The 17,648-nt window shown below is 34.5% G+C and overlaps 1 protein-coding gene across 1 annotated transcript; it reads right to left on the reverse strand.

Moving 5' to 3' along the window:
* Positions 1 to 1,083: 1,083 nt before the first annotated feature.
* Positions 1,084 to 12,993, reverse strand: LOC100795411 (plant UBX domain-containing protein 7). The gene is made up of 10 exons (XM_003547802.4): positions 12,769 to 12,993; positions 12,494 to 12,642; positions 12,293 to 12,412; positions 11,085 to 11,280; positions 4,560 to 4,637; positions 4,407 to 4,475; positions 3,221 to 3,364; positions 2,988 to 3,084; positions 1,908 to 2,191; positions 1,084 to 1,441 (listed from the first exon to the last, which is right to left on the reverse strand). The coding sequence occupies exons 1-10, from the start codon at positions 12,868 to 12,870 to the stop codon at positions 1,277 to 1,279; spliced, it is 1,404 nt and encodes a 467-aa protein (XP_003547850.1). The 5' UTR covers positions 12,871 to 12,993; the 3' UTR covers positions 1,084 to 1,276.
* Positions 12,994 to 17,648: the final 4,655 nt, after the last annotated feature.

The raw sequence follows: 17,648 nt of genomic DNA on the forward strand, positions 1-17,648 counted from the left end.
AAAATTTCAAACCAAGCAACCCGCCAATGGTAATAGCAGTTTCTTGGCAATCCCTATGCAAGGCAAACCGCCAATGGTAATAGCGGTTTCGCCTGCACTGACCCAGCTACACTGCCATGGCAGGACGTAGCCTGCAGCTACACGTCCATGGAACTCGCCAGTTTGACTGGCGGTTCCCAAAGCGCTAAGTATATCGCCATTTGGACTGACGGTTTCCTCTCTGCATGCACGTATCGCCATTGGTGCTGGCGATTTGCTCAAGGACACCAAACTCGCCACTAGTTCTGGCGGTTTGGGTCCTGCATGCATGGTTTTAACGTAAATAACTACCCCATGTTGGAAATAATTTGAAAACGACCCCATTTAGAGAAATAGTTTCTAAAACTACCCCAGATGAAAAAATTTACCACAATAAGTTGGGATATGTAAAGCCATCGGCATAGGACACAGAACGCAAATCATAAGTAACACGTGACAAACCTAACTTTCCCATCAAAGGTCCAATCCATGAATATTGTATCCATATGAGGAATAAGACAGCTCAGATTCATTTTACACAATACCTCTCCCTCCTCCCTATATATATATATATAATTTACTAATCAAAGTATAATAGTTAAATACATTAAAACATTATAATAATATAAAAAATTATAAATTGTAAAACTAATACCTTGCACGGTATTTAAGTAGTTAATGATATAATGAGTTATTCTAATATGAAGGTAAAACGTTTTAAATTATGTTCCGTTTTTAATTATAATAATCCATTATATTATTATGTACCAAAAAATATGATATTAAACATTCCATTAATATTTTTATATTAATTTTAATCGTTAAGTTTGAATTTGTTAGTATAAAAAATATTTATCCTGGGCGTTTATAGGTGTTACAATGCTCGTTATAATAGTAAATTAGTGTGTTTCACGACATTTTTCTAAACAAAACCTATATCGACCACTTCATAAATTATAGTGATTAATTTTTTATTTCAGTCAGTTTACTAATTAAAAACAAGCAAACGGTTAATTTACCACCACCATTAACAATTTCCTAAATAATGAAGGGGAAACGATACTATTAATAACATCAATATATTTCCATTAACATCGCTTAACCCATCGTTCGGATTTGTAGTCTATACACAAAAAAGTTTCAATAACCTTTTCTTTGAACATAAACAACCTCATGAAAAGATGAAAAACGGGATCATATAGATGGGACCAATCTGAAGTTCTCAGTCTGCAAATTTCACCCAGTAATGAACCCGAACTCAGTCCCAAGTCACCGAAATCATAGAGTTGGCAAGGCCTGATTCCTGGAAGGTTGAATTAATTTCATAGTCCAGAATTTTAGATGCTCCAGGAATTGCATGTGTTAATCTAAATGAATTTGTTTCATCTTCCCCTAGTTGAGCAGAAATGAAAGACCACAGCAGCTTCAAGAAACACAAAGAAAATCAAAACCAGACAAATAAACTAGTAACATCAAACGCAATCATTCATTCCAAAAAGCGAAGTCTTTGGATACTAATTTCCACACCCCCACTAACTTTTGAACATTGAAATGATTACACACCCTTCCTTTGGTAGAGGGAGTTTAGAGTGGAAATAAAGCGGGGAGGAAGAGAAATACAAAAATTAGTGAGGGTCCCACATCTTCTACACACTACTTTAATTCAAATATCTCTCCCTCCTATTTCCATCTACTTTATTTCCATTCTCTTCCAAACAGAGCAGCAGGGTGGTGTAAGAAATTTGTGAATTCAGCTGAGTCGATAACAATCCTCCAAATTAAAATAAGCAAATAAAGCAACTTAAAAGTTAAACTAGGAAACATAATTATGATTTTAGTATAATTAACACCACAGTTATCTACAGTTATACGAGAGCAACATTTGTTACCTGAATTGGATCAGTGCGTAAGAAGTTTCGCTGAACCCGGCGTCCATCTGGAAGCCGAACACCAACTCTGCATAGGAGATTTCTTTCAACCTTGGGTTCTTCAGGCAGGGTTGGATATGTGGGTCTCTTAGCCATGGGTGTTTCTTGCCCATTGACTGCAACATCTGCATCTTTATTGTCTCTTCCAGCCATAGCAGTTGATTCTTTCATGCTCTCCATAGAAGCTGCCAGAGCTCTTTGAACTTCCTCATACTCCTCTTTATTCTCATCTGATTCTACCAAGGCTGACATAAAAACAGATCATGATGATGGCCATTCGACAAAGATGATTTTTATCATTAGGATTAGAATCTTTGGTGGAGTCTCCCCTTCCAACCATGTTTTTCTTATCCACAAGACTCGATCCGGAGACCTTGCTTAAAGGATCCAAGCTTGGTTCCACTCAAACTAACGACATGCTAGTATCACTAATTAGGATTAGCATATCTCTTTGTTTAAATCTTCATTTATTTTAGTTTATTTATTTTGTTTTTTAATCTTTTCCTATCTTAATAAGATCTACTTATCAAAATCCCAGATTTCAGATCATAACTAATTATTCAAGATTACATGACAATTTTGGCCAATGTTTTCCACATTATTGGCTGCAAACAGTGCCACTCTAGCCGTGTAACAGCCAGGTGAGATGCAGCAGCCCGAGGAGGCAATCGGAATATTATGAATGAGAAATAATCTTCTGAAATTTTGTTAGTCTAGGAGGGACTCTGCCAAGGACAAGTTTGCTTCTTGCTTTCACCAAGATGGCAAGAAGGATCATTCTGTGACTAGGCCCATGACTCAATCCTATGTGAAGGGTCATAACAAAATGACGGATATAGATTTGTCAGGAAGTAAAAGCAGGACTTTTAACTCAAGAAATAAAGAATGTCCAGAAGTGGATTAAGGGAGGTGGGTAAGGTCCATCCAATATATGGAGTGTTGATATAAAAAAAAAAGTAAATATAACAATAGACACATTAAACATCAAGACATCTAACACTGAACAAACTCCTGGAATATAGATAGATAATAGCAACATACCTTTAGATTTTGGTGGGCTAGAACTTCCTCTAGGACGCTTGTGAGACATGGTAATATGATGATCCTTAGGCCCTGCATCAAGGAATGCTAGTAGACCCTAAAGTAAAGCACAAGACTCTTCAAATCAGTAAGTATTGTAAAACAATCAAGTTCAGGATTTACATATGAATAATGTTTCAACTCCCCAAGAAAAAAGTTTCCATCATAGTAAGTTAAAAAATTGTATTGCATACTTCCAATAAGCTTTCAGGTTGAACCATTCCAATCCAAGAGCGCATCTTTTGGCCAGTGATGGGATCAATAACAAGTACAACAGGAATTGAATCCAGTCTGTAATAAGTGCAGACTTTTCTGCCTTCAGTTGTATCATCATATACCTATATGCAAAAAAAAGTAAACGACAGCGGAAAATTATATATAAGTATACTATAAATGAACATGTTTAATATCAACAACGAATACTTATGAAAATATCACAATAAAACCCAAGTACAAGCAGCACCTACTAAAGCATTTGAAATGCTGAGGAATTAGAATAGCTGCCACAGGGCAAAAGCCATTGTCATTTACCACATAAAGCAATATTTATGCAAGCCAAATTGCCAAGACTCAAACTTCCCTTATTAAACCTACAGCAGCATACACTACTGAGCAAACAGACTCTTTTATTCCCCTCCCAATCCTGGTCAAAGAAAATCCCTCGCACTCAGTCCCCTGAGAAACCACTAAACAAAGCTTGGAAATAAGATTATAGTAGGATGCAAAAGAACAACTATGTAACGTATGCTCCAAAATCAAAGAAATCAATGTTTAAATCATCCAGGCCCTTGGATTCAAAATCTAATGAACCACTGGATCCCATAAAGTAACAACCTAATGATTCCTGCCAAGAGGAAGTACCAGATATATAATACCGTCGTGATATCTAACAGCTAGTAAATATTATAGATCAAGAGTATGGAGTAAGCAAGACGCAGTGACAAAAGTTAGTTAAGAGTTAGAAAGAAAAGAGAGTTTTCAGTTACTATAAACCTAATTGAAACAGTTAACAGGAAGAGAAACTAATATAAGATATACACATAAACTGTAACTAAATACTCTAGAAAATGTAATCTGACATAAGCCCACTTAGAAGTCCAAAGATCATAATCCTCCAAACTTTGTAATTATTTTCAAATCAGAATGAATTTATTGTTTTATAAAAAAATTATGAGTAAGACAAACTTAAGCTTAACGTTGAATTGTTACAAGAATCATTTTGAGTATTGAGTCAAAATAATATCTACAAACTTTTTTTTAAGAAAGTGAGCAATTCTGCAATTATATGTACTCTGTTGTAAGCTACCATGCTAAATAACATTTTGAAAATAGAAAATAACTTAACCACCAGTGTTAAAGTCAACAGAGTAGGAAACTGACCTGCCAGAATATGCAGTTTGTACTAATAGTCTGAGAAACGGCTTCATTGGCCCATGTATCCCGGTTAAGCTTCACAAAGCAAACAAGATATTAGAAGAGCTAATGCTGAAAAAAATCAAGAGAAACATAAATTGAGCACCAAGAATATAATACCATGTGTGAGCTGAATTCCTTGGTAGATTGTATGTTCACCAACAACCATTTGTTCTGCATGGAAGCAGCATCTTTCGCCTGCATACAAAAACCAAATATTAGTCACAACCACTTATATGATTATATTTCAAAAAATATGTACTACCCATCTAGAGGGAGCTACAACTTCTATGCAAACAATTCCCATAAACTATGCAGATGGAAATGATTGAAATCAAAATGAGATTAAGGCATCAACTTGTACTATTAACAGACCAACAAAAATAAAATAGAAGTGGAAATTCAAGCTTTCCTCATATAAGCAAAACAGCAAAAATCTATATCTTATTAGAAACTAAGCATTCCATCATTACAACAAAGAATCTTCCCCCCAATGCACAGCAACCAGGTGGTTTTAGGACAACTACAGAACAACTCAATGTTTGGAACAGAATGGGAAAATGTTGGGTCAGTCTGGTTTTCATCTTCAGGGTTAACTCTGTTAGATTGGGTGATACTCGAGCCAAAGTGCAGCAAGCAAAATCGATGCAGAATTCCACAACAGTAGCATCAGTTGGGTCAGTACCAATTGAGCAACAAGTAATTGACAACCTTGTGAGTTCAGAAACAGTGGATATCTGGGCATTAATAAGATAAGCAACTGATAACAATTAGGATGAGAGGTTGGAACACCTTTTCTGATGAGCATAAAAATCATACATTATACTTGGCTGAGAAGTAGTAGAATGAATTGTGTATGGACTTTAGGTAGAAACAAACCACAGTGAATGCATAAACCAGTAAAATATGGAGGTTGGACTGACTTTGGTTGGACAAGAGAAGAAGTGCAAAAACAGATGCAAACAAGAGCTTAATGAATGACTTTCTCTCTTTTTACATAAGTTCAAGAATAGAGAAAACAAAAGCTTGATACAAACAGCTTATCTTATAAGCTTAATTGTTGTTTATTTTCAAGACATAAATACAAGGTCAAGCAAGGAAGCCCATAAAACCAGAAAATGGTAGAAGCCAATCTATAATGATAAAGACTGAATTTATTCCCAGCATCTAATATCACTAGTCACACATGATTTTGAATAAAACAATTTTGTATATAGCAAAATCTAGGGGTACCAGTAAAACCTAGCAGCTGGATACTGTCAAGTGTATATACACTATACATAATCTGTATAACAAAATATGGAGACTAGCTCCTTACAGCAAACATAGACCACTAGATTTCCTCACAACAGATAAAGAAAAGGTACTTCGATAAGAACCTTTGGAGAACCTCACAATAAAAGCTTAGCCATTGGACTGAGAGAGCCCATGACCTTCTAAACCCCACAATAGAATCCCATACTTTCAAGGATAAATATCACTTCTGTTTTTTCGTTTTGGTGCATTATGTTTTAAAAGTCTCATTGCGGTTATATGTTTAATTGATGTTAAAGAACACATTTTACATTGATATCCATTTGAAAGGTAATAAAATGCATTGCCTATCTCCGGGAGAACCAACCCAGTCAGCATCTGAGTATCCAACTACCTGAGCATGTCCCCTATCTTCATAAATAAGGACTTAGCCAGGAGCCTTCTTAATGTATTTCACCCAGTGATCTTGGCAGGGAGAGTTTAGGAACTGACTTACCACACTCACTGCAAAGGCAATATTTGGGCAACTGATCATGACATAATTCAACTTTCCAACTAACCTCCTGTATCTCCCAGGATTCAATAAGGGCTCCCCCTGATTGGGTAGTAACTTGATACTAGGATCCATAGGAGTGCCCAGTGGCTTGGCATTGAATAGGCCAGTCTCTTCCAGGATGTCAAGGGCATACTTTCTCTGAGAGATTACTAAACCATTCTTGGATTAAGCAACTTTGATACCTAGGAAATATCAAAGATTACCAAGGTCTTTAGTTTGGAATTGGCGTGAGATACTATTTCAAGCTAATAATAGCATGTTGATCACTGCCTATAATGACAATGTCATCCACGTAAACAATGAGATAGATACATCCTTGAGGTGTGAATGGCGATAAAAGACAGAGTGTGGTCAATATCTAGAGCCTAACATAGGCACCTTAAGAGCCATGCTTGCTCAGTGGAACAGTGTCCCCAAAGATAAATAATTTTAGCAAATCATGTCCATCCCCGATTCAGCCCCTTTCGTATGCTGCCATCTGTCAGACCCTAATTTCATCAAAGTATAATGATTTTATCATTGTTAGCGGTAAAAAAGAAAAAAATAGTATGTATATATATATATATATATATATATATATATATATAAAGATAAGGAAAAAGAAAAAAAAAAGAGATAGAGATAAAAAAAAGGGGAACCAATCGAATTGTGGCGTTTGGCACCGGTTACAACGTAAGACCAAGGAATCACTCAAGGTTTTGATGATTGTTTGTTAGATCCAGAAACAAAGCCACAAGGAAGAGCAAAATGGTCTTTTCATGAAGATTTCTGACCCTAAATTCGCGCAAACTAGCATCCAGCTCGCCTGGGCTAAGATGTAACTTCAGCCCTAAGCAAGCAACTCGCATGGGTGAGTAGATACCTTCACCATTAAGCAAGCAACTCGCCTGGGCAAATTTCCCTACACTCAAAGGCTGTTTTCTCTAAATAGCCATGCATGGTTGAGAAGAAAAGAGGTTCAGCGGCCTAAAAAACAGAGAGAAAACGCAGAAGAAAAAGGAGAAAAGGAAAAGTGGACCCGAGGCGTTGTAGAGTTGTGACCGTGAATCACTTCCTTCGTCATTTCTGTTGTTAGTCTTGTGCTCTGCGCCATGATCGGTTAGTTTTTCTTAAGGATTGGATATAATCTTGGTATCCTTATCTGTCTCTTTTGATATTATATATGTATTAATCTTTTCTACTCATTATTGGTAATTTCATTCTACTTGTAATGCTTGATTCCATTTGATCACTAGTGTCCTGAAATTGGATTTTTAGTGTGATTGGAAAGTAATCTTAGAATTTGAACCGATTGATTTTACTCTTTACATTACGTTGCTGGGAATACAGCATAACATGTTGATCACAAAAAAACATGAGAATATAATTGTAATGCTAGGGTATTTACTGCATATGCGGAGAATCGATATTTAGTAAACATTCTTAGGTTCCAAGTGTGAGGAATCGACTTGGGATAACTATGTGTGCATCAGTAATGTTAGAAAATGACTTGTATACGCTAACCTTATTAGGATACTAAGGATATGAACGATGAAATATAATCCTATGTTTTCATAAATTAACTTAAGTCGTTTGCATAATTTACGTATTTCTGATACACTAAAATTCTGTTATTTTCATATTTTCCGTTATTTTCGTTGTTCCTGTAATTCCGTTATTTTTACTATTTTTTTACTTTAAGTTGTCACGCTAAGTCTCAAACTTGCCCAGTAATTCTCCTAGAGCGTTTTGTTTTCATAACACACGACGCTGGGTCTTGGACTTGTCTCGCGCGCTCGAAGATATTTGTCATATTCATAACAGGTGGATATGAAGGATATCCGACCAATACACAAAACAAAAATTAAAAAAATTAATTCAACACACAAACATTTTTACCTAAAGAACTACCTAAGTCTGATTTCCTCATTGCACCTAGGGATACGTAGGAGCAAGGGCAACAACACCCTTGTCGATTAAAAAAAACAACAAAAACACAAAAAAATTCACCGCTCTCGAAAAAATAAATAATTTTAAAGACATGTTATTTTTATTACACACTCGATTAAAGGTTGTCGTTCTTTGTGACAAACACGTGGGGTGCTAGCACCTTCCTTATGCATAAACAACTCGCGAACCCTTTCTTTTCAAAATTCGCAGACCTTTTCTTTTTGGTTTTTCTAATGTTTCCCTTAAATAAACGTTGGTGACGACTCCCTCTCGTTTTCTTTTTAGAAAACAAATCTCTTTTATCTTCTTTCGCCGTCCCGTTGTGACTTAAGTTGCGACACCATCGTTAGCAGAAACTGTGTGTCTAAATGCACCACGAAAAACAGTCTATATAGGCTTTATTGAATTAATTACACATGATTAGAGAATATTCAGTTTCCCCTAAATCAGATATGTACCTATAAACTCTATCTATTACAATAAATTCTGATATCTCACAGTGATTCTCAACACATTTAATTAATACTTAATAAATAAAAATCAAAACTCAATTGTGAATCGGTTTAGAATTGGAGAAATAGATTAGTCCAATTTCATGTTTGTTTCATTGCTGCCAATTATACTCGTATCCTCCAGCTTTCAACTCTCTAACGAGGGAGTATAGAAGAAACTAAATTCAAGAGAGAAGCAAATAGGTTGCATTAGAATTATCATCCCCATTAGTTCCTAATGCCAATAACCTTCACTAACAAGTTTTAGAAGAGGAAAGAAATTTCAGTACTAGAATTTTTTTTTGCTCAGCAAACATAGATAATATATATTAATAATGAGTACCAGTGGTACTAAAGTTACAGTATTTTAGGGGCCAGCTGGTTCCTATGGTTATTGGTAGGAACAAAGCTAGCACCACAGCACCCTGCTACCTAACCCGTGCTACAAAAACCATCCCCCAAACTCCCAAGCGAAATTTCAGTGCTAGAATGATTTTGAAAGGTTGCATGCAACGGAAATATACAATTTACTGTTGGACCTCTTTTAAAATAAGGAAGCCCAACTCAATATGTTAAAAAGGAAAAAAAAGGGTAAAAAAAATCAAACCTGACTCTTTGTTTTAAAAGCCATGTGAGTTTTAATATAGAATATAGAATTAAAAAAACAAAACTATTTATTATGTTTTAAAAAGGCACGTGAGTGTTAATATAGATAGAATAAAAAAATAATAAGAGTCTACGGTTTATTAGGTGAGGTCCAATTTGCACAAGACCCGCAACCCCAAACAGCAATCATCTCTATCACACAAACCCTAATTCTGAAACCACCTGGACTCCACTCTTCAAATGGCTTTGAAACCTTGTCGGTCTCCCATTCCTTAATGCCACTGTGACACAAAATCCACCACACGCACGGTGACAGCGAGGAGTAGAGCGGCCACAATGGTGTTTCTCATGGCTTCTGCAACATGATGTTGTCACAATTTCGTTTTTTGTGATTTTGTTAAATGAATTTTTAGTGTATTAAATGGATTGTCTTTATCCACTCCATTGTAATTAAACAAGAAATTTATCCAATCCATCCATTTTTCACCCCAACCAACAGCCCTAGCAGTTCGCACCCACACAAGCTGACTGAGCACTACCCTTTGACTAGTACTAGACAATCACTATAATGTAGGCGTCACCACCTGCACTTTTGTTTGCAACTAAGAGACACAATGGAAAGCTTCAATAGCAATTAATAAAAACCGCGGGAGAACCACACTACAAAAGCTAGCTATTAAATTGGAGAGCCCAAGGCATCATAAACCCCACACACTAGAATCCCATACTTCAATGTGTGACTCAAGTCTCATACCTTGCATTTGGATCTTGACATACTACAAAGTACAAACAGGTCATTACAAAACCTGTAACTCCCCCCTAACTCAATAGCCAATAATTGCCTACCTCTCATTTCCAACCTCTTCAGGTATATCCCACACAACCTCTAACTTTACCAAATTGCTTCCCACACCCATTTCATGTAATCAAGTATGTTAGTTAAAGCCCAAAAGGGTAAAACCTGCTTTTGCCCATAGTCATATTTTCCACGCCATATAGCAAGGAGTGCCTAACATCTAATTGAAACAAAATGGCTAACAAAGCCATCAGGCATCAGTCCACCCCAAAAAATTGTGAAATGGCAGATGTACCCTTATAGTTTCTCATCCTACACCTAGAGTCCTCTCTTTGCCTTCAAACCTCCATACAGTAAGCCAAGATGTCCACCCCCAACATTTTACATTTTACATTTGACAGTTATTAGCAGAAAAAGATAATCCCAGAGTTGAAGAATGGAGTTGATGACATGTGTTCAGACAGTGCTCTGAATTTTATTAACAGAAATTGTTTTACAATCTTTTACAGCCGTACAAAATAATGTGAAATAATAGCAGATGAAGCTAAAAGACACAGAACTAAGATAATAAGAATGATGGAAAAATACCTACCTAAAATATCTAATCTAAATATCAACTAACAGCCATGTTGGGGTTTTGATTGTTGACTGATGACCCCTTCATTCCTTGCTTATTATGCTTAAATGGATTTAAGTGTAGTGCATTTTTCAAAATGCAAGACATGTATATGCAAGTGTTAAGGTTTATTAGCTTTTAAAATAGAGGGTATGTAAGAAACCAGGAAAATAGAGTGAAGATTTGAGTAATTAATTCTATATTTTTATGCTTGAAAAGCATAAAAATTATAAACAATAATCAAGATCGAGTTTAAAAATCAAGGTTGAGCTTGAGCTTGGCCTTGCAGGCTCATGTTTGAAATCATATTAAATAAAAAGTTTTTTGGCTGAACTAGGCTTGACTAATTTCCACTTTGACAAAATCCATAAAATCCAAACTAAGAAGCATATTTTACCTTATCAAAAGCACCATTGAACATTAGATGAAATGGAGGGCGATAAAGTGAAGCAAGATTATCTCGAGAAGCCTCTGCTGTAGAAGCAGCACCTTGTTCCGACTCCCAAACCCCTGGTTGTCTCATTTCCTCTTCAAAGTTACGAAATGCAACTAGGGAGCTCGGTTCATGTGAACGATGCCCAGCCCTTGATGCTCTGCATAAACATCATAAAACACAACATGAATGGATAGTTTGAATGTCAAAAGCCACATATATTATGGCAAAACAAAGTAAACTTATAACAAGCCAAACTAAAACACAGGTAAATATTTCCTAAAGATAAGACAACCCATAAAACAGCATTAATTGAATTCTGACTACAATATCACTTCACACAAGTATTTATGTAATTTCCATTACAAGACATAGTTCTAAATTGCAATTATTGCAGTCCACAATTGCGGCGACAACGTAAAGGTTTTTCAACCACCGCAACCGCAATTGCGACCGCATCAGCCACATTTTCCCACAATCTCCTACAATGTCAAGGATCACAACATAACCACAATTTATAACCATGAAACAAAATAAAAGATCACAGTTGTAACATACTTTAGAGTAATTAATATGCAAGACAATCTAATAGTTCTGCTAAGTACATAATAGGGTCAATGGTGTTTTGAGTCCTTGAAAATTTTCCAAATTTTGGTTTTAGTCCTCTGGTTTTAGTCCCTATATTTTTTGAAATACCCAAACTTTAGAGCCTGTCTAGGGGGAAAAGTTAACTTTACGTGCTAATGTCTGGGTATTTTCAAAAATATGTGGACAAAAACGGTTGGTTTTAAAAGTCAGAGACAAAGACCAAAATCTAAAAATTCTTCAGGGAATAAAAACACCATTGATCCTACATAACACATTTGATATTCCTTAAAAAAATTGTTAGCATTAATGCATTATGCTTCTTAGTGGATCGCCATCGAGCATTAACATACACACCACTCAAACAGAGTTGAATCCTTCCAAGTGTATATGGATAACAAGACTACCAACCTAGTGACAACAATTAATCTGTTTTTCACCTGACTTTGTTTCACAGTTTACAACAGCACACACGGACAAAGAGTGAGAAACGGCTTGCTTGTTATGCAAATACACAATCCAAATAACGACAAAAACACCAAATATCCAACAAAGCAAAGAAAGAAATGAGGAAAAGCAAAACATACCCATACAGCATCGCGTCGTCGTAGAGAGTTTCCCTTATTACAGGCAAGGGAGGGCGCACCTCTTCCGCATCATTGAGGCCAATACTTTCACTTGCAGCCGCAGCGTCCTTCCTCGGTTCACTAAACACGAGTGCAAGTTAAAAAGCAACAACACACAGAACAAACAATTACTGAGTTAGTGCATCAGAGTCATGGTACTACCTCAAAGGCTGTTGATCGGTCCAGGAATCGACATTTTCCAAAGGCGGAGTGTGCAACAACGGAGGCGGCGGCACCGGCAACGGCACGGCCCCACCTTCACTCCCTATCAGAAACAGCTGAAGAGCCTCCTCAAGCTTCCAACTTGTGGCCTGTCACACCATCAATCACAACAACAACAACATTATTTCGTAGATCTGTTCACAACGACAATAATAACCTAATTCGAAATCACAAGAGTGGCCCTAATTTGGGAATTTATGAGAGAGTGATGAAACCTGGAGGAACTGGCGCGCAGTCTCGGCGGTCTGGCCCTGAGCGACCTCCAGGAAAGAAGAGACCATGCTCTGTTGCTCATTCGCGGACAGCACTCCCTCCATTGATGATTCTTATTCTTTCCAATTCCGAAGGGATTAGGGTTCAGATACAGATGAAGAAAAATGAGGACTCCTCATTAGCCAACTAACACACGTCCATACTCCACTCTCTTCCGAGTAATGTTAACGTCTTTATGCAATATTTATTTTTTCTTTTAAATGTTTTCATACTTATAATATAGATTAAATTATTGTTTAGATATTCTAATTTATTTTTAATATTCAATTAGTAGTTGAAGTAGGTCCTCTAATTATTTAAAATGATTTAATTGAATCATTTTGCCAAGTAAATTAACAATTCAATTGGCAAAAATGAATCTTTTATCCCTTCGAAATAAATTATTTTGAACTATAAAACTTGTCTAAATCGAAACGATAGAGATAAAGAGTTATTGATATGAGATGAATCCAAAGAAAGAGGGATTCCAGTTATAATCCAGAAATGATTCATATATATTATACATGAAAATAAAGGTATCATTTCAAAAAAAATTCTAGATAGAATATGCCTTATTTGCAAAACGGAAGACCAGTTGATATAATCTTCAATCCATTAATGATACATTCATGAATGTAAAATATTTGAATCTAAGTATAAATAATGTTCACAAATCATTTACATGGTGGTTAGTTGTGTTGTTATTGGTTGAAATATATTAATACAAGCAACGGAAATTAAGCATGTCGCATTACATTTTAACTTAATTGAATCATTTTAAATAATTAGAGAACTTAACCGAAGCACTTAATAACTAGAGAACCTAACAATTAATTTAACCTATGATATATTTCATTTTGTAAGGAGGTTAGTTTAGTTGGTTCACCAAAGATGCCTCAGTTGTTATAAATCTCTCTTGAAATAGAATTTTTTTTTTTAACATGACGTACAAAAAAAAGGAGTATATTACAAATATTAAAAATATATTTGAGTTATTTTTTTAACATGTTGTATAAAATTTTAAATAAAACTAAATATACTTATTGTTTACTATTATATTATTATTGAATTTTGCTAAAAACATTCATTAAGAAACTAAAGAACATAATATTCACCGAAGAGCATAAAAAAGTTATAAATAATACAATTTTATGTATTTAAAGAAAAAAAAAATTCTCCTTTTATTTCCTTTAACTAATGTCCTAATGGTTAGCATTTGGTATTATAAGTATATTTTGATTATTTTTATATAGGATCCTCCTAAAAAAATTATTTATAATTTGATTATGTTTATAATTTCTTTTCATATTTTTGTTCTAGATTCAAAGACTACGGACCCTTACACGGATTTTCCTACTAAATATTGTAAATGCAATAGAGCCTTATACCATTGCGTCAATCCTTTGGTTTTTTTTTCATTTTAATGCCACAATGTTATTATTATATCTACAAAATTAAATTTTTTTTAGGCAAGTCCATCTTATGTTGGATGATTTTCATTTTAATATGTTATTTAGTAAATGCCAAGCCTATTTTTCAATTTCTATAAATCATGCGTCACTTAACAGTTATTAGGGTTCAAAATTTATAATGACTACTGTACGAAATAAGAGTTCCTCTAAAAAGAACCTATAAGATTCATAAGAATTTGGTTACTTTTATTTTTATTAACTGTTTTTACTTTTTAATTACAAAATATTTTCAAACATTTGTGCAGCAAAGAATTAAATTAACTATTTTTTTACAAATCTTTGAAACAGGAAAGATATTAAACATAGGGAATGTTTGAAAGACAAAAGTTTTTTATATTTGTAATCATAAATCATGGAAATTATGATTCAAATGAATAAAATCTGTTTGATTGCTCTCTTTTTTTAGTATATTTAGATAAGTTTTTAAAAAATGAAAGAGTTACATGATATTTTTATGAATTATTTTAATAATTTATCATAATAATTATTCTAATAAGAGTAATAAGATATTTTTATTATAATAAAAAAAATTTAACTGAGAAAAATAAGATTCTCACCTATTCATATAGGAAAGTTTTTTGGAAAACTAGATAAATTTTTTTTTCAAAAAACATTCTTTTCTAGAAATGTTATTTTAAAAATTGATATCAAACATAAAACATGAATATTCCCAATCTAACATTCTCATGAAACTAAAAATTTACTTCCTAACAAATACCCCATGAAGTAATAATTTATAGTTAAAAAGTAAAAACATAAAATGAAAACGAAAGTAAACAAATCTTTAGAAGACCAAAACAAAAACAACTATATATAGAGAACAAAATGTTATTTAAGTCATATACTTAATGTAAAAAATTTGATAGCCACTTATTTATATATATTATGAGGCATTTGTTTCACCATATAAAATTGTACTTTTGAGAATCATATTCCTAAAAATATTATGTCTAATAATATTATTCCTATGAACATGTGTGAATGTCATATGCAATTTTAGAAAGAAAAAATATTAATAAAAATAAAGGTGAAATAAGAAATGTGAAGAAAAAATAGACATAGCTAGTTAATGTAGAAAATAACTTTCATTGTCATGGAAATGCAAGATACCCACCTATGGGAATACGAAGTAACCTAAACATGTGTATTATATAAACTAATTTGCAATTTGGGTCACCTCTTTTCCCAAATTTGTGATTTTGGTCACCTCTGAAATTTTATTATAACATTTGATTCACTAGTTTTCAAACTTGGTGATTTGAGTCCTTCCATTAATTTCTTTGTGTTGATCGTTATGTTATTGATGTTGACCATTTTATTTAGATGACTTGTGATGTTTAAAATGAGTTTGTTAAAATATAAACATGATTATTGTTTAATTTTATTTAAATTAAGTCAAAATTAATTAAAACCAAAAAAAATTAAGCCAATGCTCCAAAATTCCACACAAATTCACCATCGTCTTTCCTTGGAACCTCAATCCATCGTCCTTTCATCTTTCCCCTCTTCCCTAACACTTGTTTTCCACTTGTCAAATTCATCTCTCCATCGAACATAAACCTAGGCATTGCTCCTTCTCTAACATCCTTTGTGATGCGAGCTCCCCCGTTGTTGTCGTCAACGTCATTGACACCAACGACAACCGATGAGCTTTTGAAGTAATGCCTTTAGTGATTCCCAGCAAACTACATAAACCCCCAATCACGCTTTCAGAGCAACGTCTCCTCCTTTAGTCTATCTTTGTGTCACCGCATCATCGAACAGTGGGGATGTGAATCTGAGAACGATGGTGGCTTTGATATCGACCTCTGAGTCGTCGTCACTACTATTGTTGAGGACCATTGACAGTAAGAAGGGATATACTATTGTGGTTGTGGCAGGAAGTTGCTCGATGATACTGGTGCTTGATTTCTAATGATCAAACAAATTTCTTCAACTCGAGAGGACCAAAATAGAAAAGGGGGAAGGAGTATGGAGTCTAAAAAATTTCTTTATTTGTTTTTTAATTAATTTTAACTTAATTTAGTTAAATAAAACAATAATCATGTTTATATTTTAATAAACTCATCTTAAAAATGTCAAGTTATCTAAATAAATGGTCAATGTCAATAACATAACATTCAACACATAAAAATTAACTGAGGGACAAAAATCATAAAATTTTCAAACTAAGGGGACCAAATGTTACAATAAAACCAAGGGGACCAAAATAACCAATTTGGAAAAAGAGGGAGACTAAATTTATAATTTAACCTATTATATATTCCGGGGAATGAACCATTCCTAGGAATGCTTTTACAAATTTTGTAGCAAACATGGATGTGTTATTCTTAAATCCATATTCTCGAAAGTTTTTGTTTATACCTTGAAACAAAACTTGTACCCTACATGAGATATATGTTATGATGCAATCCTACCCCCCAAGGGCATTGGATAAAAGACTCCAAGAAGATTGGGTCAGAGATGCAGGAGAAGGCTCTAGGGTTCTCATGAGTCTTAGCGTAGATTTTGGGCCCATGGGCTCAATATGAGCCATTTATCTTTGTACATATTAAATTAGAGTTTCATTATTTTTGGGTCATGTATTTAGGGCTCCATAGTGTAGGGAGGGTACCCTAATAATGTAGGATTTTTCAAGCCTTGTATTTTAGGGCACCTAGACTAGTTTTTGTATTAGGGGTAGTTTTATAATTTCACATACATTAAGTGCATTATCTAATGTGTGTGTTGGGAGATAAATTTAATTGAATTGAGAGAAGCTCAATCCAATTAAATTTTGGACCATTCTAAGGGGGAGGTGAGCATTTGCTTGCTACACCCCATTGCCACATCATATATTCACACTTTGTGCATGTCCTTCATGTTGTACATGTCTCATGACATCTAAGCACACTTAGTGGAGAATCTTGGACTTGATCTTGGATTAGTGGGCTAAAATATAACTAAAATTCACTAATAATTAGTGAAATTTTGGCTCCAAATTTGGCTTCACCAATTCAAATTCAAGTGAAATTTGAATAGAAATTCAAATTTTCCTCCAATTTTGTGTGACACTTAGGCTATAAATAGAGGCCTTGTGTGTGCATTTTTTCATCTTTGATCATTTGAGAATTACACTTCAAAGTTCAGACCTCATTTAAGGCATAAAAGTTTTTGCTCCTTCTCTGCTTCTCCCTCCATTCATCTCCTCATACCTTCAAGCTCTTATCCATGGCTTCCTATGGTGGTGAGCTTGTTCTTGACTCATCTTCTCCTTAAAGTGGCGTCTCCAATCACCTTTCCTCCTTCTCCATTCCACTGCCATTGATCTTCAAGAAGCAAAAGACTCCATTAATGAAGAAGATCCAAGGCCTACAAGCTCCACATGAAGC

The sequence above is a fragment of the Glycine max genome, chromosome 16, assembly GCF_000004515.6.
Source record: "Glycine max cultivar Williams 82 chromosome 16, Glycine_max_v4.0, whole genome shotgun sequence".
NCBI classification, from domain to species: domain Eukaryota; kingdom Viridiplantae; phylum Streptophyta; class Magnoliopsida; order Fabales; family Fabaceae; genus Glycine; species Glycine max.

What these genes read in the sequence shown, in the direction of transcription:
- LOC100795411 (XM_003547802.4), bottom strand. Translation starts at nt 12,870, where the DNA reads ATGGAGGGAGTGCTGTCCGCGAATGAGCAACAGAGCATGGTCTCTTCT. An exon ending in TCAATGGTGCTTTTGATAAG is followed by an intron (nt 4,638 to 11,084) that starts GTAAAATATGCT and finishes TTTTGTATGCAG; the next exon opens with GCGAAAGATGCTGCTTCCAT. An exon ending in CAAACTGCATATTCTGGCAG is followed by an intron (nt 3,365 to 4,406) that starts GTCAGTTTCCTA and finishes TTTTGCATATAG; the next exon opens with GTATATGATGATACAACTGA.